This window comes from Ranitomeya variabilis, chromosome 1 (assembly GCF_051348905.1).
Source record: "Ranitomeya variabilis isolate aRanVar5 chromosome 1, aRanVar5.hap1, whole genome shotgun sequence".
In the NCBI taxonomy this organism is placed as follows: domain Eukaryota; kingdom Metazoa; phylum Chordata; class Amphibia; order Anura; family Dendrobatidae; genus Ranitomeya; species Ranitomeya variabilis.
This window is the reverse complement of record NC_135232.1, coordinates 384,517,497-384,542,352: the sequence shown is the minus strand read 5'-3', so window position 1 is coordinate 384,542,352 and position 24,856 is coordinate 384,517,497. Positions and strand designations below refer to the sequence as shown.

The 24,856-nt window shown below is 43.5% G+C and overlaps 1 protein-coding gene across 1 annotated transcript in view; it reads left to right on the top strand.

Moving 5' to 3' along the window:
* Positions 1 to 24,856, top strand: part of LOC143760690 (transmembrane channel-like protein 2-B) — a 255,526-nt gene that overhangs the window by 69,038 nt on the left and 161,632 nt on the right. Inside the window, exons 4-7 of the mRNA XM_077249045.1 lie at positions 4,428 to 4,583; positions 6,463 to 6,553; positions 14,300 to 14,381; positions 19,438 to 19,544. Of these exons, the coding sequence (XP_077105160.1) occupies positions 4,428 to 4,583; positions 6,463 to 6,553; positions 14,300 to 14,381; positions 19,438 to 19,544 (436 nt within the window). The remainder of the gene's footprint in view (positions 1 to 4,427; positions 4,584 to 6,462; positions 6,554 to 14,299; positions 14,382 to 19,437; positions 19,545 to 24,856) is intronic.

The window sequence follows — 24,856 nt, the reverse complement described above, 5'->3', positions numbered from 1 at the left end:
GCTATGCAAGACTGAGCAGCGTTGTGGAACCCCCGTGATCGGAATCATTCCAACTCAGTCTTGATCCAATGACTCTGGGAAGAAGTGGCCAGATCGTTGCTGGATGATTGGGACCATGCAACGCCAAAAGTCAGAATGGATTTTGGTAAGTATAGCTATTTTGTCCGCCTCTGTTTTTCTGTAAATGTTGCTGTCTTTTAACAATTGTTTTTTTCTTCCCCCTTCAGAAAGAAGAGAATAAAAGTTTGTTGGCATTCAATGAAGGATTGCTTCAATTAGAACATGAGAGAGGATATTCGGGTTCGAAGTGGTGCAGCGCGAAAACTAAGAAAATACAAATATCATAAAGAGCTTTCTTTTCTGAAGCCAGCGCTTGCTCAGCGAACGTGAGTATCTTTTGTGTTGTCTTTCACTGTTATTTAATTTATTCTTTTTTGTAATAAACTTTTTTTAATTTAATTTCCACACAGAACCTGGAGCAGAACTGTAGAACCTGGACCTTCCGCTGTTGGAGAGGCCCCTTATCGACCAGCCAACGAACCGGAACCATCCCAATCATCCACCAGCGATTCAGCAACCAGGCAGGCTTCACAGGCTGTGAACAGGAAGCCGGTCCTTCTGGTTCTCCTCTCTCCCAGCCAACTGCAACTACTTTACTTGGGTCTGCTTGGCAGCGGCAGAGGGCTTGGGAAAAGTCAGTCGTGCCCGTGTTTGTTCACTTAAGCTCGGTTTTCCTGGCTGGGATGAAGGCAGTTGTGGATAGGATGGAGAGTGGGTTCAGGATGTCCACAAAAGCCTTGACCGCCTGGAAGGCGACCTTAATAGATCAGCGCAACATTATTTTTCCACTATAGAGCGGGGCGTGATGGAAAACCTTAGTCCTGATCTCCAGCTGTTTGTGATGAAGGCCTGTCAAGATGCTTATACCGAGGCCATGCAGCGGTCCCGATAGCAGCAGGCACAAAGTTCTTTCCCTACAGGTCAACAAGCTCCAGGACAGAAGCTGTGGCAGAATCCACCAGCACCGACTCGCCAAGGAACTTATCTACCACCACCACTATCACTCGACATTACAACATTGCCAAGAATACCCGCTTCACCATGCAGCTGAGTGCAGCAGCCCAGCCATCCACATCCCCACCATGCAGCCGAGTGCAGCAACCCAGCCATCCACATCCCCACCATGCAGCCGAGTGCAGCAGCCCAGCCATCCACATCCACCACCATGCAGCTGAGTGCAGCAGCCCAGCCATCCTATTCCACCATCATGCAGAGTGCAGCAGCCCACACTTCTCCTACACCAACACAGCACCAGGGAAAAAAAGCAGCAAAAACCAAGTCCCGGAGGAGAGAAACCGGGAAAAAAATATTATCTGTACCCCCTCAACCCTCATCTCCTAATGTGTCTGTGTTTTCTAGTCTGTCCACACCTTCGCTTCCTTCTTTCCCTTCCAATGCGTCAATCCCTTCCAACTTGTTTCCCACTCCTAATGTGTCCTCTTCCCCATTCCACTGTAACAACTTCCCCAACCACTCCTATCCTACCATCACAGCCTGACACCCCACTGGTCCACCATGTTACTCCCTCCCACAGCCCCCAAAAGTAATTAATCATTTTTCCTTTTTTTAAAAAAATTGTACATTTTTTATTTCTGTTAGTAAAAATTGTTTTGATTCACAATACCGGTCTCATTGTGCTTTCTTTATCTCTTTATTTAACCATGTGTGTATTGCTGAGTGAAGTATGGACCGGTGTATCAGTTAAGGTGTTTATTATACAAGTTAGATTCAATGTGTTAATATTAGAGTCAGAAAACATTACAGGTACATAACATTACAGGTACATAACATTGCGAGTACATAACATTACAGGTACATTTTATTTACAGGTTAAACCATTTCATCTTGCCATGAGACATGTCCACTATCAGAAACAAAATAGGCTACATATTTATCCCTCATTTGGGCAACTTCTACTGTAGTCCTGAGAAGGTGATGCTGGTAATCCTGCAATGTGGTACTAACAGTTTCCTCAAGTTCAAAGTGGGGTTGCTCTTTTGACAGGATGTAGTTATGCAGAACAACGCATGCTTTCACAACCTCATCAATTGTCTTTGTTTTTAGATTTATGGCTGTGCCCAAAATGCGCCATTTAGATGCCAGCAGACCAAAGGCACACTCCACAGTTCTTCATGCCCTTGTCAGTCGGTAGTTGAAAGGCATTGGCTGTCCTTCAGTGTTAGGAAGAGGTTGTGGTGGGGGAAAATAAAAATCATTCCCATACAATCGTTTTCCCATGTCCGAGTTTTTGAAAGTCTGTGAGTCATTTCCTCGTACAAATGAGCCAACATCAGCAGCGACAAATCGACATTCAGCATCCGCAATTGCCATCAGAACAATGGAAAAGTATTTTTTATAATTGAAGTACTCAGATCCACTTCCTGCAGGTTTCAGAATCCGAATATGTTTGCCGTCCACAGCCCCCACACAGTTAGGAAAATTACACACTTCATTGAATTTTTGCTGCATTTTTCATCCAGTGTTCAGCTGTGGGTTGGGGGAAGAAGTCAGCACACAGAACATCACACAATGCAGGGCAGGTGTCTCCAACAATCTCCAGAAAGGGTGGACAGTCCAATTCGAAAATGAAAATGTAGAGATCTTAAGGTCTCTCCGGTAGCCAGGAATCTGCTGAACAGACAAAGGAACAAATCAGTACATGGCTTTTCAAACAATAATAGTAAAGACAGGTGTTTGTTGTTCAAAATTACGTACCTTATGGTCACCAACAGATGTTCCTCAGCATGAATTGCAGTACGTAGTTAGGTGTCCAGCCTGCTGATGTATCATCGAAGCTGTGTTGCGACATCCTGGTGTAGTCAAAAATCTTTGCCGGGTTTTCATGAATCTCTGTGTACAATGAGTGGTTGGCTCCACGGCTCTGTCGGAGTTCAACAATGGGGTGTTGCCAAAAGTTACGACGACGTCTTCTCCGTCTTTCTCTTCTCCATTCTTCCTCACAAGTCACAGTGAAACAAAAAGCCAATTTCAAAGATAAATCCAGATTCAAATTGAAGCTCTCCACACTCTCCATCTTGCAGCAGCAGCATTCAGCATCCAAAGGAGCGAATTTCAGCTGTGCAGTGTCACTCTATATAGAAAATCCATAAGCCACGCCCATTGGGAAATATCATACGCATGCGCATAAACAACGCAAACACATGCAAAAATGCGTACAAACTCATGCAATCGCAGCGTTTTTCTATCTCATGTGTAAGAACATGCGGATAAAAACGCTGCGCACACATTCGTTTGCATGCTTTTTTCATGCATTTGCACATGCAGACGATACGCTGCAGACACATATACGTAAATTTGAACTTAGCCTTAGAAATAGATTCAGAAACACATCTCAAAATAGTTGGGACAGTGCCATGTCTACCATTGTGTCGCTTCTCCTCTTCTTTCTGCAACAGTCTGTAAATCTCTGGGAAGCGAGTAGACAATTCCTGGAGTTTTGGGACAAGAATGTTGTCCCATTCCTGTCTGATGTAAGATTCGAAGTGGTCAACAGCCCTAAGTAATCTTTGCCAGACTTTTTGTTTCATGGTGCACTAAATATTTTCTATTGGTGAAACATCTGGACTGCAGGCACCCCGTTCATCACCCGAACTAATCATCTGCAGAGCCATACAGTTATGATCGATGCAGTATGTGGTTTACCATTGTCTTGGAGAACTATGCAAGGCTTTTTGCTGAAACAGATGTTGTCTGGATGAGAGCGTATGTTGTTCTAAATCTCACAGTTTGCTCAGCTTTGATGGTGCCTTCCAAGATGTGTAATCTGGCCATGCCATAGTCATTATTGCAGCCCCATACCATCAGAGATGCAGGGTTTTGATCTGTTTGCTAATAACAAGCTGGATGGTCTCTTGAGTCTGCAGGCCATGACACATGTAGTTATCTGATTCACCTGACCATACAACCATTTTGATTTGCCCTCAGCCCATTTTTTATGAGCTTTTGCCCAGAGAAGACGCAAGAGTTTTTGGATTCTGTTGACATAATGCTTCTTCATAATATGATAGAGCTTTTAATTAAATTTGTGGATTGCATGGCAAACTGTATGCAGAAACAATGATCTCTGGAAATACTCCTGAGCCCGTGCAGTGATTTGCACAACCGAATCATGCCTGTTTTTTCTGCCCATCTAAGGGCCCATAGATCTCAAGCATCCAATATTGGCCATATTCCATGTACATGGGTTCCAAATATTTTTTTTGAATTGGAGTTTTATTACAATACATAGAAAAGAACTGAAATAAAAATATTTGTGTGAATCGAAGGAAAAACTGTTATCGTGCACTACAGTAATTTAATTCTTATTTTTTTAATTTCGGGATTATATACTATTTCTTTTTTTTCAGTTCATCTTCATCCTCATCATCCTCTTCAAGTTCAGAGGAAAGTTTGTCAGATAGCGAAAGGGAAAGGATTATGAAGCAAGTTGAAGATAAGAAAAAAATAATTTCAGCAATGAGAAGTAAACCATGGAGAATGTCAAAAAAGCTATATTTAATCAAGTATGAATATTCTTTCATTTCTTTTTCTAAATTCATAATGGAAATACTGTAGGGTTCATGTGTCAAATCCATAAACATGAGAAACTATCCTTATCAGGTATTTCATATTACTTTTGAGAATCACGGTAATAGCGGGCATTGTGACACTCCCACCAGGGACATGGGGTACTCGGAACCGGGTTGGACAGTTCTTTGGGGAAGTCACGAGGCCGTGACCTGACTCCGTGGCCCTGACTGTGCCATAAAATGGGGACTATGTATATGGGATTTAACGTGACGCCACCTGTGGTGTTCGGCAACAGATGGCCGACGCTGCTAAAGGAGACGGCTGGGGCTGATGGTGACACAGCTGGGATGGTTCTGCTCCCCACAGGTGGAGCGGGGCCCCAGGGCTACCAGTTCTGTTTATGTCAGGCTTCATGTACCTTGTAGTACAGGACTCAGGATGCAAGAGATCACTGGAGTACACAAGGACTGTAGTTTTCTTTTCCTTTACTTGATGGTTTTAGGACAGACCGGGGCACTAGTAACAGATCATGATGGAGAGCCAGGCAGCCTGGAAGCAATTTTGGATACACCTGGCCAGGTAGGTACAGAGCCCTTCCTTCTGCACTGTCCTCCTTTTTGTTCTTGCCCTCCGGATTTAGCTGCCGGGACTTCAGTACCCACGCAACCACGAATTCCACTATCCGGTTCCTAGCGCTCAGCTCTAGGGCGAGTTTAATCACAGCTCCACTCCAGGTTCTGCTCTACTTCTCTCCTACTAACACCTGGTATGGGGACACCTCCTTGCTTCCAGGCATGACATTACTCCCTGTGAGGGAGGCAATGCCACTGTGGCAACCTGACTCCGGGGGTGCCACAATTGCATATTACAATGTGTCAAGTGTGAAGACGTTCGTAAACTTAATTGTAGGCTGCAGAGTAATCATTGTATTAACCATTCATTCTCAAAAAAAAAAATTGTCATCAGTGAATACAGATTGTCTCCATCACTGATATAAGATATGACAGTTGGTGATTACAAAGTTCTATAGAGAGCTGTGGTTGTCAATTCAGGAGAACTTTAAGCAGAATGTCTGTGTCTGCCTTTAATTCCTCCATCCTCTTCCCCTACCTTCTGCATATAATTTTAAAAGCACCAACTGTCATCTCCTATCTCAGGAATGTGAAAAACTGTTTTCACTGAACGCAGGTTTTTCAGATTTCTCTAAGAATGAAAAATAAATCCAGGAGGTGAAATAAGTGGATATCTCTGATAAGATTACAAAGCTGCTTACAGTATTTTCATGGGTACTAATGATTTATGAAATAAAAATTAAAACAACGGTTACTCTTTAAGTGTGAATTAGAAATTGCCAAGTTGAAACCTATATACACACTATAATAATGAACTAGGGGCAATTGCAGATTAATTGTAGAAGGTATTTGCTGAGACAATGGAACAGGAAATGTTATAATGTTTAGGTTTTGTGCAGTGATCACAGGAGACATTAGGAAAGGAAGGGAGAAAGAACAGTGTTCACAAAAGGGGCAAGAAGTCAACATTGGCCAAGCAATTAGAACCAATCAGACAATTGAAGGGCTTATCAGATTTAGGCTACGGGTCAGCAACATTGACAGTGTGAACAGAGCCAAAGCAATGGATAGATGAGAGATCATGTAAATTTGGGTCACTGAAGGTCACACACTTCAAGAATCAGATGACAGTGTAGGTTTCTTCTGCATAAAATAAATAACTTGATAACAATGCTTCTTTTTTAGACTTTTATCATTGTCTTCATTCACATATGATTTTGTCTATGCTTTGTTTTTATATCCGAGCTCAGGGAAAGTTATGCTTTTGAGTAAATTATCTAATTTTTACTCTTGTGATCAGAGAGGCCCAAGATTTTGTTGAAAAATATGAGGGTGCTCTTGGTCGTGGAAAAGGAAGAAAACTCTATGCCTATAAAATTATGATGGCAAAGGTAATGCACATCCATTTTTAACACATTCTATCTTTGATTATTATTATCTGTAGGAAAGTCTTTGTATTCTAAGACATATTTTACAATATTAGGTTTAGGAAAAATGAATATCACTAGTATAGGCCATCACTTTATGATAAGTGGTTTCCGAACTCTGTTAACCCCACCAATCCCAAAATCGAATCAGCACCCTCCACAGATTTTACCTGCACATGGGTGCCATGGCCACCCTCTGTGTTGGGTAGCTGAAACACAGTTCTATCCATGTTAAATGGTGTCAGCTGCAGTTCACTGTATAGTCAGTGGCCAGGAGTGATGCTGTCTATGGATAACGTAGGAATGGGAGACAGCGTTACACCAACACTGCAGTCTCTTCATTCTCAAGATAAGTGAAGGTCCCTGAAGTGGGACCCTCAACAATCATAAAGTGATGGCATATTCTAGCAATTTCCTATCACTTTAACATAACACGAGTAGTGAAAATTTTAATACTTTTGAGGTTTGTACGCAAAAAATATACATCCTTCTAAATGTTTATAAGCAAGGTGAACTGTTTTCTTTTAGCGTAGTTAAAAGCTTAAGTTTTTCCAGCTGCTGTCTACCATCTTGTCTACCATCTTGTTTAAAGACACTTAAAGGGGTTATCCACTACTTGGACAAACCCCTTTCAATCATGTTCACCCTTATAAAATAATAGCACCTATGCTCGCCTCCAGTGCCAGCGTTGTTCCAGCAGGGTCGGCACTGGGTCTCCAGGGAATCATGTGGCATTGTTATTTCATACAATCCTTGTGTCCAAACAGCGGCCACTGCAATGTCCCCACCTTCAGACAACTGGAGGAAGTGAGATAGCAGCTGGAGCTTTCATTTCCTTCGGATGTCAGTTATGTCCAAAGGAGGGGACAGTGAAGTAGCCGCTGGTTGGTGACACCACTGGAATGGCATCGGCACTGGAGGTAGGTATCAATCCTTAGAATACAAATCAAATTTTAATGGACAAACCTCCCAAAGATAATAATATTTTTATAGAGACTAAAAAAGCTCACAATGCATTGTTCTAAAATTATTATGCACAACAGAGTTTCCAAACATTTTATAGGTTGTAAAAAACGGAAAATTATCATTTGTTGAATTTTCAGCATTAAGAGGTCACATTTACTGAAATCAAAAGCTTTTTCAATCAAAATCATCTTAACAGGCCAAGTTACATGATACCAAAGGACCCCTTCTTTGATATCCATTTCACAATTCTCCATTGAACTTGTGAGTTTTTGGATTGTTCCTGCTTGAATTTCTTACCATGATCTCAGCATAGCCACCCAGAGCTGCTGTTTTGATGTGAATTGCCTTCCACACTCCTACATTTCTTGCTTGAAGCTACTCCAAAGCTTCTCAATAGGGTTGAAGTCAGATGAGGATGGTGGCCACACCATGAGTTTTTCTCCTTTTATGCCCATAGCAGCCAATGACTCAGAGCCAGAGGTATTCTTTGCAGCATGAGATGGTGCATTGTCATGCATGAAGATTATTGTGCTACGGATGGCACAGTTCATCTTTTTTTTACCATGGAAGAAAGAAGTCTCTCACAAAGGCTATATACTTTGCCTGGGTCATTGTCACACCACAGGGAACCTAAAGAAGCATACAAGCTCACTTCCCATGATTCCGGCTCAGAACATGACTCCGCCACCTCTTGCTGATACTGCAGCCTTGTTGGGACACGGTGGCCATCCACCAGCCATCCACTACCCAATCCATCTGGACCATTCAGGGTTGCACAGCACTCATCAGTAAACAAGACTGTTTTAAAATTAATCTCCATGTATGTCTGGACCCACTACAACAATTTCTGCTTGTGAGCACTCTTTAGGAGTGATGAAATAGTAGGCTTATGCACAGATACAAGCGTCTGGAGGATCCTACACCTTGAGGTTCATGAGACTGTTAAAAAGTACCTATTAACTGCTGACACAGGTAGATCAGTTATAAAATAAACCGATAAATGAGTCCAAGGTCTACTGGGACTCTCCAATGGTTGGAGATACCCAGACGGACGAGTAAGAGGTTTTAGAACGCGCACACTGCAGGCAAATACATACTCCCGGACATTTTGATGTACCCCAACCACTAAAAATGCTGAGTAGGAAGATCTGTGGTGGCTTTATTAGCAAGATGTCTGGCCAAGACCGAATCATGATGTTCTCTAATAACTCTCAGACAGAGATTTACAGGTACAAACAATTTCCCTAATGGACAGGCAGCAGGGGCATCCTCCTGAGCCTCAACAACCTCTCTCTCAAGATCGGAGCATATAGAAGCAATAAATACCCATTGTTGTAGTATAGGAACTGGTTCACAATTATCTCCACCTCCCAGGAAAACAAGAAGATAAGGCATCCACCTTAATGTTCTTGTTCCCCGGGGTCATGACACAGCTGACGGGTGACCTGGGACCAGGAGCTTCTTCCCTGTCCCTAATGCTAGGGTTGCGCTAGCTCACCCTGTTCCCCGGATTACTTATGATGGTGAAGACACTGGAGCCACGTACCTTGCCTTAGCTCCAGAATCTGCTGTCAGTCTGTACCTTTTCCCCATCCATGGAAGAATAAAGTAGTAGTATACAGCAATACACCAACCGAACTAACAAGGTAATATGAACAGGGATAAAGTAAAATACCAATCATACAAATATACACACATAAACAACAGAGGTAAACACCGAGGAGTGGAGGATGGGGTTACACCAAAGTAGGAGAAGAAAGGCAATTATCACACACTCAAAACCTAGCAACAGTCACAGATAAATCCACCAAATGCCTTCTCCAATAACAACTTCCAGCCATGCAGCATAAGATAGCTCTAACAATGAGTGATCGCCAGGGCCCTGACTATATAAGAGATGATAGTGGCTAACAGTGCACAGCTGAGAGCCTTAATGCAGAATAGCTTCCAGGAGCTCTCAACTGAGCTGAATAACCCCTGCACTGCTAAAAGAAATTTACACCATAAATATGAAGGTAAAGTGCTTCTAAGGCCGGAGTCACACTATTGTAGAATACAGCCAAGTGCTATGCAAGAAAACATCACATAGCACTCAGCCCAGTGTTAATCTATGGGGCAGTGTCATGGAATGTAATGACCAAACAGGGGGTCGGACAGCAAACAGCACAGCACACATTCAATGGGATGGAAATGGGGAGAGGAAGGCCCTACCAATAGGGAATGAAGGATGAACACCTCCTGAGCTTCAACCTGAGGGTGTCCCTGCACTCCCCTAATGCCCTAAGCGGGTCCTTCCACTCGTTGCCATCAAGAACCTCATCCCTCGCTGTCACCTCACACTGCCCTGGCAACTGCGCTGGCCGGCAAGGGCGCTAGCCTCCCCACTGCAGATGGTACAACACAGGGGACAGTGACAAACACAAGACAGACAAGGTAAAAACACAAAACTTAGCTTAACTACTTTCTCTGCTGCAAAGCAGAAGAAAGGCACCCAGACCAACTCCACGTAACCAGCAGATTCACCACTTCAGCCAGAGAGGTCCTTGCTCTAGGCTTGGTCAACATAGATTGCTCTATCACCGACAGTCAGCTGATGCATCAGGTGCCTATTTACAGGATGGTGGCCTGAAAGGAAGAAAGCTGCATTTTAATCATAGTGGAGCTAGAGCTGCCACACATCCAAAAATAGATCATGACAGGATGCTTACATCAGCGTTTTTTTCTCAGGCATATTTGGCGTGCGTGTAAAATTGCAGCAGGTTGCGATTATGCACATATATCGTCCAAGACTCACCACGCAAGCCTATGGGTGAGAGAAAAAATTGCACAGCACTCTGACCATGCGAGTGCTGTCTGATTTTATGCACCTTGTCCTTTGAAAAGCTGGCAATTCATCTGCCGTGTACAGTAAAATTACAGAGTGACAGGTTAGAATAGAATAGAGTATATGGAAAATAGTATACACCTAGGTGGATACAGGTACGCGCTAGATAATAGCAGATAGAAGTAAATGACCTGTGTAATAAAATGAACTTGTACACCACAATATATATGTACTGGTGCAATATCTTAGTAAATGTCAATTGACACAGGTACCATCCTGATGAGTGCTAATAGCATAAAAAGGATTAGATGAGGAGTACATGCAAGTCTTCCTACCTCCAGTGATGAATCCTTAGAGAACTAGAGGGTTATAGTACTGCTGCTGTGGTTCCAGAAGAATCCAAATGAAATATTCAAGCAAGTGGCTGCTCCGGCCGGTAGCAGCCACCTTAAACTAACCTCCGGGTAGGAGCGGGATCCTGTCGAGCCAGATGCCGCGTGGAGTAAGAGCGGTAAGTCCGGATGGTATGCAGGACCTTCGTGACGTCACAGATCACGTGACCGCTACCCAAGCCCGAGAGTGAGAGTGAGTACGGAGTGCAGTGAGGATCTATCGACCGACGCGTTTCGGATCCTCACTGCACTCCGTACTCACTCTCAGGCTTGGGTAGCGGTCACATGATCTGTGAGGTCACGAAGGCTGCGTACCATCCAGACTTACCGCTCTTACTCCATGCAGCGTCTGGCTCGACAGGATCCCGCTCCTACCCGGAGGTTAGTTTAAGGTGGCTGCTACCGGCCGGAGCAGCCACTTGCTTGGACTTTTCATTTGGATTCTTCTGGAACCACGGCAGCAGTACTATAACCCTCCAGTTCTCTAAGGATTCATCACTGGAGGTAGGAAGACTTGCATGTACTCCTCATCTAATCCTTTTTATGCTATTAGCACCAATCAGGATGGTACCTGTGTCAATTGACATTTACTAACCTACTACATTTACTAAGATATTGCACCAGTACATATATATTGTGGTGTACAAGTTCATTTTATTACACAGGTCATTTACTTTTATCTGCTATTATCTAGCGCGTACCTGTATACACCTAGGTGTATACTATTTTCTATATACCCTATATTTGTCTACAAACCATTTGTGGAGGTTTGTTGGTATCGCTGCAAGGATTTATATCATATTGACACTTTGCGCCACCATATACAGGTTATATAGAATGGAATAGAATAGATATATACACATAGAATAGGTGTCAGTGGCACATATATATATATATATACATATATATATATATATATTTATATATATATTACATAGATAGATAGAAGAAAAGCTGGGAATTCATCAGCCACGTACTGTAAAATCACAGCAGGAGCCGACAGCATAGAATAGATGGATTACACACAGTAAATACACATAGAATAGATAGATATACAGATGTCAGTGGCATATACAATTAGTTCAGTGTGTGTGCAGCTTTCTCTATATGTATTTAATAAATATAAGGTTTTTTTTCTGAAAACAAATGGTGTGGGCTCCAGCGTAATTTACTTAACCAGCAGAGGGAAAGCCGATGGCTGGGGGCCAATGTCTATAGCTTGGGAAGGGAGTAATACCCATGGAGCCTCCCAGGCTATTACTATCAGCTCACAACTGTATCCTTAGCCTTTACTGGCTATTAAAATGAGGGACCCTAGGAAGTGACCATGGATATTGCCCCCCAGGCTAAAAACATCAGCTCTCAGCCGCCCGTCTGTGTCATTCTTTCAATTAAAGGACTTTTTTCTGGGTGTGTGTGGTTTTATACGATATATAACCTTGGGGTTTGATGTCACCTGACAATGCAAAGGTGACATCAACCCCCCCAACTATCACCCAACTTTTTTTAAGAATATTTTCTTTGAAAATCATGTGAATATGACATAGAGAATTGCTCTATGTAAAAGACGATGTTAAAATCGTATTGCAATCGGATAGCAATCACACTGCATTCGGATGTAAATCGGTTGCTAGGTTGTGAAAAATCACATTCTATTTGAATGAGACTTGCATTACACTCATGCGACTCTCAGCAGTGAGAATCGTACTGATTTTTTTTTATGCTTAGTGTGACCCCGGCCTAATAATTGCACTCTGATCTTTGGGCTTCTCTCTGTGGCGGCAAATTCGTGACAACAGGAATTAATGGGAGGTTGACAATATTATCTGCTAGGCTGCAAGTCTCAGATTAGATTCACTCGGCAAACTCGTCAAGCTGGCCAACTTCGTTGCCCAAAGCACAGCCCCGGTCCCCACTTTGTACTGTATGTCTGGAAGTGACGGCTCACACAAACATCCCTCCGCTGCAGCCTAGTTGTCTCTCTCTCTCGGTTCTGGCTCTGCTCACTTGGCTCAGTTCTCCCAGCTCTGGTTTCTCTCGGTTCTCTTTGGTCTTCATTCAGGTCTGGTCTCTCGGTTTTTTTACTCAGGTCTGGTCTCTCGGGTCTTCAATTGAGTCTGGTCTCTCAGTTCTTCACTCGGATTGGGTTTCTTGGTTCTTTTACTTGAATCTGGTCTCTCATAATGGTGGCTATAAACCAACTCCACTGCTCACACGATTGTCCAGCTACAGGTCCAGGTACCGACTTCACCACTTTTTTGCCTTTCCGGGCTTTTTATTATTATTAACTATGCTGTCACCTGACATCTCCACTATTCTTTTCCCTCAGGGGATGTGTATTTTGGTCTTCAGTTCCTACTTGTGTAATTCTCTCAGCTTTCTCTTTTCTTATCATCTTTAGTAAGTAGATGACAATGTTCACTTTCAGACAGTTGGTTTAGACTTTACTGTGTGTGTGTGTCTCCTCACTCATTCATCCCCTTACAGGACTCCAGAGGCATCAGCAGATCCAAATATCTGATTGCTGCATTGTAATTTTATTTTAGAAGCTGTTTTCTTAATCCAATGAATTTGTTTTCATACCTTGTCCATGGCATTGAACTATGTGATGCTTTTTGGCAGTAGAGAGCTTTTTTTCCTGTTTTGCTTGAATGCTGTAGCCTGCTTAATAATGTGAACCTCCTTCTTAGTTTGCTTAGTTTTGGCTGCATTTCTTGCATAGGTTTTTGGTGCTTTTTTACTGTGCTTTTGTCAGAGTACATTTGTTCCTTGTGCATGCTGATAAAGTTTAGTGCCTTAAAAAAATCTGATTCAACTTCGCTAGGCTTTGGCACTGAAAGTGCAGCAAAACCTGATAATTGCATTTTTGCACCACCTATTGCTTTCAATGAGTAGAATACAATGAAAAAACACTGAAAGAATTGACATGAAAAACCAAGCTCTTTGACAAAACAGTCAAGAAAAAAGCAAGGTCTGTGCATGAGATTTCTGAAATCTCTGACTTTGCCGGTACTGTGAAATGAAGCAGAAAATTTGCCTAACAAAAGCTGCAAAAAAAAAAAAAAACAACAGGCAGCAAAAACGCTATGAGAACATAGCCTTATGGGCTCATTTCCACATGCGAGAAACACGTCTGTATCTCGCATGTGGAAACCAAGCTGTGGCGCCGGCTCTCCAGAGCGGAGCATGCAGCTCCATGTGTTCCTATGCGGCCGCATGCTCCGCTCCCAAGTGCCGGCACCAGAGCTTGGTTTCCACATGCGAGATACGGACGTGATTCTCCCATGTGGAAATGAGCCCTAAACTAGGCTACCCTGGCCAACTAATTATCACAGATGTTTGAGATTGATTTCAGTGATCCAAAGAGTCTGGAGACACAATATCATCCATGAGTTTATCTGAAAAATAAAAAAAGTGCATCCTTATGACACATAAATCCAATTTGCATAATAAATTGGAACAGTGTTTTTTTTATTTTTAAATATTGCCTATATTCTAAAGTACGAATATATAACTTACTAATTGCAGAAATGGATGAAGTTCAAAAGAGATTTTGAAAATTTTAAAACTGCCTGCGTACCTTGGGAAATGAAAATTAAGGAAATTGAAAGTAAGTGTATTTATTTTATTATTCAACAGTAATATTTTGTAAATTGTTTATTAATAACAAATAAAAAAGAAAAACGTTTCAACAAGTTCTAACGGATGGCTCAGATTTCCAATAGTTTAAACGAGTTGCTTTAGTAATGCATTATTTTTAACAACTAATAAAAAAGTTCATACATTAAATCATACAAATTTTGGTATGCATGTGACCGTTTTCTCTCCATTCAAGAAAAACGGTCCTATTATTCTGACCAGACTCTGTTTCATCAGAATGGCATCAGTTTTTGTTGAAAGTGAAGAGAAAAAAAAGTTTCTTCACCTTCTCCATTATTTTAGCCCATGAAAATTGTACTGCACTTAGGTGTCAACTGAGTGCGGTCCGATGTCGTTCATGGACCAATTGACTTGCATTGCTGATCTTGATCGATACTCGGATCAAAATCGGACATGTATCTGATTTTATCCTTGTACCACTTGGTCAAAGGAAAAATTAGGACATTTGTACAGGCCTCAAAATTTCATAGGTACGAGTGCTATCCGTTGGTTTTGTCTGTCTGAAATTATCGAGTGTGTGCACAAGCTTGTATTGACCTTTCCGACATTTTATTTTTCAAATTTCCCCCTTTTGTTAGCAATCAGTAACGTGTATAAAATGTTTGCAGTAAAATACTTTTTGGTTATTGTCTTCTGCCGCTTCCTCTCTTGCATCATGTGGCCACAAGTGTGACCTTCCAGCTCACAGTGTCGGGCGCAGGTTCGGCGACGCATAGCGGCGCATGCGTCATGCGCCCCTATATTTAACATGGGGGCGCATGGACATGCGTTGTCTTGCGTTTTGTGATGCATGCGTCATTTTTGGTGCTAGCGTCAGGGCGCACAGGACGCTGCATGTTGCATTTTTTTTGCGCCGAAAATCAGGCCAAAATTGGACGCATGCGTCACAAAAAGCCTTACAGTGTCTCCTGTGTGACCTGCCAGCTCACAGTGTCTCCTGTGTGACCTGCCAGCTCACAGTGTCTCCTGTGTGACCTGCCAGCTTACAGTGTCTCCTGTGTGACCTGCCAGCTTACAGTGTCTCCTGTGTGACCTGCCAGCTCACAGTGTCTCCTGTGTGACCTGCCAGCTCACAGTGTCTCCTGTGTGGCCTGCCAGCTCACAGTGTCTCCTGTGTGACCTGCCAGCTCACTTTGTCTCCTGTGTGACCTGCCAGCTCACAATATCTCCTGTGTGACCTACCAGCTCACAGTGTCTACTGTGTGACCTGCCAGCTCACAGTATCTCCTGTTATGACCCCAATGGCAGAGGGTCTCAGAAATAAATACTAAGTCTGCAAACACAAAAAACCAGCTCATAAGGCAGTGGTAACTGGGCTGACCGTATATCTAATCCTAGCACCACAAATAGCAGCAGCCGGGGAACGTGCCTACGTTGGTTCTAGATGTCTCGCGCCAGCCGGAGAACTAACTAACCCTAGAAGGGAAAAGATAGACCTTTCTTGCCTCCAGAGAAAAGACCCCAAAAGTTGGATACAAGCCCCCAACAAATAATAACGGTGAGGTAAGAAGAAAAGACAAACATAAGAATGAACTAGGTATTTAGCAAAGAGAGGCCCACTGACTAATAGCAGAATATAGTAAGATGACTTATACGGTCAGCAAAAACCCTATCAAAATTTCCACGCTGGATATTCAAGAACCCCCGAACCGTCTAACGGCCCGGGGGGAGAATACCAGCCCCCTAGAGCTTCCAGCAAAATCAGGAATCACATTTAGTACAAGCTGGACAAAAAATAAGAGCAATGCAAATAACCAAAAAACAAGGAAGCAAGACTTAGCTTAATTTTGCAGGAACCAAGACCAGCAGACAGGAGCAAACAGAAAGGACTGATTACAACGATGCCAAGCACCAGACTGAGAATTCAGGAAGTTCAAATAGCAACACCCCTGGACTAACGACCCAGGTGGGTGCCAAACTGAGGAAAGACAATCCCAGAGTCATATCACTAGTGACCACAAGAGGGAGCCAAAAAAGTCTAATTCACAACAATCTCCTGTGTGACCTGCCAGCTCACAGTGTCTCCTGTGTCACATGCCAGCTTACAGTGTCTCTTGTGTGACCTGCCAGCTCACAGTGTCTCCTGTGTCACCTGCCAGCTTACATTGTCTCCTGTGTCACCTGCAAGCTTACAGTGTCTCCTGTATCACCTGCCAGCTCACAATGTCTCCTGTGTGACCTTCCAGCTCACAGTGTCTCCTGTGTCACATGCCAGCTTACAGTGTCTCTTGTGTCACCTGCCAGCTTACAGTGTCTCCTGTGTGACCTGCCAGCTAACAGTGTCTCCTGTGTCGCATGCCAGCTTACAGTGTCTCCTGTGTCACCTGCCAGCTTACAGTGTCTCCTGTGTGACCTGCCAGCTCACAGTGTCTCCTGTGTCACATGCCAGCTTACAGTGTCTCCTCCAAGGCCGGACTGGCAATCTGGCAATTCTGGCAAATGCCAGAAGGGCCTGTCTGGTTCTGGGCTGCCTTGTCTGCTACGTTGTTAACAAAGTCTGTGTTCTCAAGACATCCATACTGTTAAAAGTTGTGACCAAGCACCAAGTCGCTGACTCTGGCACTTACCCCAGCAGGTCACAGGTATCATTAGAAATATTGGTTTTGTAGTAAGTCTTGCTTTCCTCTATCCAGAGTAATATTAGTAATATATCCTATCTGGTGCATGGGGACGTGGACAACATGGGCCTGTGTGATTTCAAATGCCAGGGCTGAATTTCAGCCTCACTCCGTACCTGGTCTCCTCTGTCACCTGCCAGCTTACAGTGTCTCCTGTGTGACCTGCCAGCTCACAGTGTCTCCTGTGTGACCTGCCAGCTCACAGTGTCTCCTGTGTGACCTGCCAGCTCACAGTGTCTCCTGTGTGACCTGCCAGCTCACAGTGTCTCCTGTGTGACCTGCCAGTGAGTCGCCTGCCAGGGCCTTGGGGTACTCGGTACCGGGTCCTGCCTTCACAGGGGGATGTCATGGTGGCGACCCGATCTGTGGCCCTGGGCGCCCATGTAAAAGGGAAAGGTCTTTATAGGGAATAAAGGTTATGTTCGTGACGCCACCTGTGGTATTCGGTCAATGGGGACCGACGCTTCTTTAAGGGGTTATGGCAGCTAGATGGTATACCTTCCCACAGGTGAAGTATATCCCCACGGCTCCCGGTGTGTAGATGGAAGATGGTGAGAAGTGCAGTGAAGAACGAGGACACAGGTTTGCAGCCACAGTCCAGAGCACCAGATCACAGGGCAGGCAGGGTCCGGCCAGCTTGGAAGCGGATCCAGAGTCCCCTTTACCAGGTGGAGTTAAAAGCCTTCCTTCAGCGTGGTGGTGTTGTAGTCCCTTACTGCCTATGGCTTTAGATAAGGTCCTCTCAGCTCACAGTGTCTCCTCTGTTTGACAACGCAAATGTGAACGTAGCCTTACAGTGTCTCCTGTGTGTCCTGCCAGCTCACAGTGTCTCCTGTATGACCTGCCAGCTCACAGTGTCTCCTGTATGACCTGCCACCTCACAGTGTCTCATGTGTGACCTGCCAGCTCACAGTGTCTCATGTGTGACCTGCCAGCTCACAGTGTCTCCTGTGTGGACCGGAGGTCACTTCCTCAATTCACATTTTTGAGACTTAGGCCAGAGTCACATATTCCCTAATGCAGGAGACTAAGGCCTATTATGTTAATGACGCTTGAGTCAGTTTACTGTGATCTCTCGCATGAGAGAATCGCAGCATCGGTGCGGAGGAGACGGAGACATTTCTCCACCTTCTACATTGTCAGTGTCCGCGTAAATCGGACTACACTCAGTGACATCCGAGTGCAGACGGATATTTTACATGCACACAGACTTGAATAGGTGTGCATGCTCTGGTCAGTATGAGAAAAAAATAGAGAATCTGCACTGCCCCATGGTATAACATTGGTCCGAGTGCTATCTGATTAAACATTGAATAGCACTCGGCCGTGTTATACGCTCATGTGAGCTAGCCCTCAGAAACAAGCTCTCATCGGATTACATTAAGAATGGAGCTAACATTCTGCTATGTGAGCCGGCCTGTCAGAGCTCAGGTCACATGACATAGAAGCGGACCAACGTAGTGGTGGAAGCGGCAAGTGACAGTGATCAGTAAATATTTGAATGCACATACTTTACACATATTACTGATAAGTAAAAGAGGGGTCAAGAATACCCCCCCACTAGAGTGATCCTTTAACTTAAGGACTGTGTTGTAAAATTCTTTGAGTAAAGCAATCAACCTGATATGCTCAGTCCAAAGGGGCATATTTATAATATAATGTATTTTCTTTTGAAAACTGTATATACAGTAGCATGCATGGCTCCAGTGAAATCAATAGCAATCGTATTTGGTCTGTAGTAATGTGCACAAGGCCTAATATTCAATGATAACTAAACAGAAGAGAAGGAAATATAAATTAAAGGGGTTGTTCCATTTTATTTGTTTCTGTTTTAAAGCAACAAACTCAACAAACTGCAACGTATTCACTTTCCCTGGATCCGCCAGCGATTGTCCAACACCACTGCTCATGGTTTCTGGTATTGATTGCGGCACTGATATCAACTTGACAGCGTGGCAGCCAATCAGTGACCTCAATGGCTCTGCCAGTATAAACAAAACGTCCATCAGAGCTGCTGAGCTCACTGATTGGCTGTTGCACTATCAATGTGATGTCAGTATGGCAGTCAAAGCCAGAATCCGGGATAAGCAGCGAAGACTCGCCAGAGGACCCGGCGAAGGAGACTACAGTGCGATTTGTTGTTTTGTAGCTAGCTTCAACCAGGGTAAAAAATTATTGAAAATGAACAAACCTTTTAAGCTAGAAATTTACTAGTGAAAGACTTTATATTTTTGCATTCATACCAATGATTATTAGTCTTTATTAGTAAAATGAATCTAATTTTCCATAAAAATGAAACTGTGTTAGAAATAATTATTCATAACATTAAGTCAATGTTATTTGTGTAGTCAATTTTTATGAATACTAATGCTTTCTTTTTAATTAAAGGTCACTTTGGATCATCTGTAGCATCTTATTTCATATTCCTTAGGTGGATGTATGGCGTTAACTTAGTTCTACTATGCATGGTGCTGGGACTGGTTTGCATTCCAGAGGTAACATACTGGTTATTTAGCAAAATATGTTCAATATCTGTTTAAATGAATAGATCAATAGCTAGCCTGCGAGAGCAAGGAAATATATGAAAATAAAACACATAAAATTATTAAATTAATACATAAATAGTGGGTGGGGATATACAAAGAATGAATTTAAAAGGGTCATACTGTTTATACAGGGCTAGAATTAACCCCTTCACTACCCAGCAATTTTCTATTTTTGTTTTTTCCTCCTTCTTGCAAGAGCTTTTTTTTGTCAGTATAGCCATAAAATAGCTTGTTTTTTTGCGGAAAACGTTGTACTTTTCAATGACACCATTCATTTTATCACACAGTGTACTGGAAAGTGGGAAAAAAATTCCAAGTGTGTTAAAATTGCAAACAAAGTGCAATTCCACAATTGTTTTCTGGGCTTTTATTTACCTTGTTCACTATATGGCAAAGCTTACCTGACAATATGATTCCCCAAGGTCACTATGAGTACATAGATACCACGCAAGTATAGTTTTTGTTTATTTATGTAGTGAAAAAAAATTCTGAAATTTGTAAATAAAAATATTAAAAAATTTGTTTTTATCTCCAATTTTACGAAACCCATAATGTTTTCATTTTTTAGGATTTTTGAGAGCTTATTTTTTGCGCCCTGAGCTGACATTTTTAATGATACCATGTTCGGGTGGTAGATACAATGATTTGGTCATAATTCTGGCATTTTGATTTTATTTCTCGTTACACTGTTTACCAAACTGAATAATTTATTTTATATTTTGATAGATTGGACATTTCTGAATGCAGCAATACCAGATATTTGTATTGTTCTATTTTTAATGGGCAAAAAAGAGGGTGATTTTGTTTTTTTTTTCATATTTTTAAAATCTTTTTTTTTTTAAACTTTTTTCTGACTTCAATATTCCTTTTAGGACACTTGAAGCTGTCATCGTCCAATCGCCTGTGCTATATGTAGTATTGCTTCACCGACGTTAATAGGAGAATCGTAATGACAGGCATGGAGTCATTAGCAGACCCCTGGCTGTCATGCCAACCCATCAATGTCCCGCAATCACTTGACAGGGGTGCTGATCGACAGATGCAACAGATTCTGGTTGGCGCATGTTAAATCCTGCTGTCAGTGATTGATTTAATTGGTTAACAACCGTGGACAGAGCACTTCAGATAGAGGCTATAGATCCCTGATTAAATCAACCATCAAGTATAGGGAAAGATGTGGGTTTGGTGTGCGAGCACACATATAAGGGCAGAGACAGACTGCCGTATTTCTCGTGGGAGAATCGCCTTGCACTGCACGGACTTGCCTGGCACCTCTTTTGACCTGAACAAGACAGCATGATGGATTACTATGCATCGGTCAAGCTCAGGTCAGGAGAGCCAACAGCCAGTGCGAAGTTTACGATGCCATTCTCGTACGAGAAATACGGCAGTCTGTCTCTGCGCTAAGGCAAGGACACTACCTTTGACGTACATATGAGTTCAATATTTGGTGATTTTTTTTTTTACCCCAGTATCTGTGAGCCAAAACCAGGAGTGTGTGATATATCCAAAAGTGGTGACATGTTTCTATTATACTTTTCCCTGAGTCTTCCATTCCTGGTTTTGGTTTACAAATACTGAGGTAAAATAGTCAACGTGTGAATGTGGCCTTAGAGTTTCCAGCAATTAAACATTAATCACTGTAAAATTATATTTTATAACATTTTCTAATATTTTTTACTGAATCAATTCATTGTAGTTTTAAATATGGTTGCTTGCTTTAAATCAGAATTTTTTCTGTTTACTTTCTATGGATTAAAATCTCTCTCAGTAATGTAATGCACACATAGAAGATTGATTACTATTATAGTATGGGTGCACATAGTACAGTATAAAGATTTCCAATTTTCCGTAAAGATTTGCAGGTAGAAAATCTGCAGCAATTTACAGTCGCAGCAAAATTAATTTTAGAAATCCCATCCTAATGCTGCACAAAACAAAAATCTGCAGGAAATTGACATGTTGTCTAGGCAGCATGTAAATTTATGTTACAGAACAGTTGCCGATTTTCTTATTGTATTCAGTGAGGGAGTTAAAATCTGCTTCAATCCTAATTTTTGCTGTAGGATAACGGTGACTCTGCAAATCCGCAGCTCCTGGAAAATAAACTGTTATAAATAAAAAATAAACACTATATTCAATTTTTAATGTCACTTCTGGCTCCTTTGCCTGGTCCATTCTAGTCTCTGTATAAGGGCTCATACCCATATGTGTGGAAAAAAAACGTTCCAATATCAGGACCGAAAAAAACAGATGAGTGTAAGGGGAAGACCCAGATCAGGCATACCTACTCCGTGACGGATCCGAAACTATCTGGGCTGTCACCCAGATTGCATGGGGGAAAGCATAAGACCCCGGACCGACCTTTGCACTTGGGTGTAGGGGGCACGACTAAGTTAAAAGAGCTGCATCATGCGGGAAATCAGTCAGAGTGGGAACGCACAGAGCGCAGGAGGGCAGTGTCAGAGCTCCTACTCTTGGGCATCCAGACAAAGCAGACCACAGCCAGAGGGGTTTGAGAGCTGTGACCAGACACTGCCAACAAAGACGCAACCGGTCTCCTCTGACAGCATTGACCATGAGTCACAAGTCCCATACTCAGGACATTGACGCCCGCACGTATCGTCGGGGAAGTTGGGTCACCTGCCGTGAGTGGTTTCCCGTTACACCTGCATTCAACTAATTATTATCTCTGTATTCTGATAAGGCAAAGGACCATGTTCTTTCCCGCTCACCGCTCCTAGACCCGCCAATCGCCGACCGGACCATGAGGATTCACTACCGCTTTCAGGATCCAGGACGCCATCTCCTCCAGGACTACACCGGACCCCTTATACACCAAGGCCTTGGCGCCAACGATCACTGCTCAAAAACTGCATTCTAAAGTCATCGGACTGATAAGTTTGCTATTCTTGAACTTTCTATCTTATCCTCTACACCTGTTTACCCTGAGTTCCAAACCCCTTGTTCATTTATGCAGTTTCTCCCTGCGAGGAATATGTCTGTTAAAGTAAACCCCATGTTAACCCTAACTCTGCCTCCGATCTGTTACTTCATCTTGCAACCTGCTCACACTTGGCGTAGTCGGCAGGATGCAGTCTACCAGCACGGAGGGGGCAGACCAAGCATCTGGGGAGGGCCCTAGGTCCAGTTCTTCCTGGAGGCAATGTTGAACAACCTACCAAAATTTAATGGGAACAATACCATGCTGTAGAGCTGGACTGAGCGCATTAGAGGGATGATGAGGATGCATCCAATGATACTAGCCCTACAGGTGGAGGTCACCATGATAGCCCTGGAAGGAGAGGCGAGGGACTCAGTGATGCTACGACCCCCCCAGACAGCGGGATACGTTTGACAAAGTTTTATGTATACTAGAGGAAACACATGGGAACCATGCATGCGGCTGTTTAGCTGGGTTCAAAGAGAAGGTGAGAAGGTGACACAGTACATGAACGTGTTGCAGAAGATCCACACTGCCATATCCAGAAAAGACGGCGTAAGGATAGGGCCAATTGATGTATTGCTGCGTGACCAGTTAGTGACCGGGTTGAGAGATACGCTGCTGAAACAAGCTCTGCGGGAGCTTTGCATGTGAACCCACACATGAATTTTGCAGAAGTTGGAGGTGAGGCATGAGCAAAAACAGGGGGTAACAGTTCCAGTGGCGAAGGTCCGGTGTGGGGAGGTAGCCGTGAATATAATGGCTGCACCAGGATGGGTGGAAGATTTAGGGAAATAAATTCAAGTGATGAGGGAAGACTTGAAAGAAACTAAAAAGAAAGTCACCTTGCTGAGCACATCTGGGGGCAGAGCTTTTCAGAACCGCGACGGGGCAGAAGAATGTCTAGATGGGAAAAACTTCCTACCTGCTTCCTCTGTGGAGAGCTGGGACACATGGCCCGGGAGTGCCAGCAAAGGAGATGGCCTCTCCAGCATTGTCTGTTAAACTAGGAGGCTGCAAGGCTGGGGGACGTCGCCCAGAGCCAGAACAGCCAGTAAGAAGAACCAGAAGTCCCACCAATTTAGTTTCAGTGTGTCCTTTTGTCTGGGCCAAAATGGATGGACGGGCCGTACTCTGCCTGGTAGATACCGGTTCCCAAGTAACTACGATGCCTGAGAAGTATTTCAGAAACCACTTCCCTGAAGCGATGAGACCTGTGGTCATAAAGTTGACAGCCGCCAATCAGCTCCCCTTCCCGGTCGCAGGGGTGGCATGGAAGCAAATTAGGGTCTGCGGCAAAGACTTGGGCCGCAAAGGCGTGATACTGAAGTTTGCTTATCAACAGATCTTCAGACATGTTCGAGACAGTGAAGCCCTCAAACGCCTCTAAGGAAAATATTTCAACAGTTGATTCGGACAGCTCAAGAACAAGAGGTCTCCCGCGAAGGCAAAATGCTGGGAAAAGTGATCATTCAACAAATGCGGGCGAGCACAAAGAGAGGGGGAATGTAAGGAGAAGACCAGAATCAGGCATACATACGCCGTGACGGATCCGGAACTGTCAGGGCTGTCACCCAGGTTGCACGGGATAAAGCATAAGGCTGTGGAAGGACCTTTGCACTCGGGTGTAGGGGGTGCAGCTAAGTTAAAAGAGCTGCAGCACGCAGGAAGTCAGTTAGTCAGAGCGGAAGCACACAGCGCACAGGAGAGCAGTGTCAGGGCTCCTACTCTTGGGCATCCGGTGTCCTCTGATAGCATTGACCATGAGTGACAAGTCCCATGCTCAGGACATTGACGCGTGCGAGTATTATCGCTCCTAGACCCGCCGTTCACCGACTGGACCACGAGAATTCACTGCCGCCGTCAGGATCCTGGATGCCATCTCTTCCAGGACTACACTGGACCCATTACATGCCAAGGCCTTGACGCCAACTATCACCGCTCGAAAACTGCGTTCTAAAGTCGTCGGACTGATAAGTTTGCTATTCTTGAACTTTCTATCTTATCCTCTACACCTGTTTACCCTGAGTTCCAAACCCCTTGTTCATTTATGCTGTTTCTCTCATTTTCTCCCTGTGAGGAGTATATCTGTTAAAGTAAACCCAACGTTAACCCTTGCTCTGCCTCCGACCCGTTACTGCAACTTGCAACCTGCTCACACGAATACAATCCTTTTTTTCACAACTAGCATCTGATTTACTGTACTTCCGAATGCAGTGCAATTGCTATCTGATTGCAATGCAATTTTAACATGAGCTGTTACATAGAGCAATTCTCTTAGTCATTTACATGTATTTTTAAAAGGAACTATTTTTCA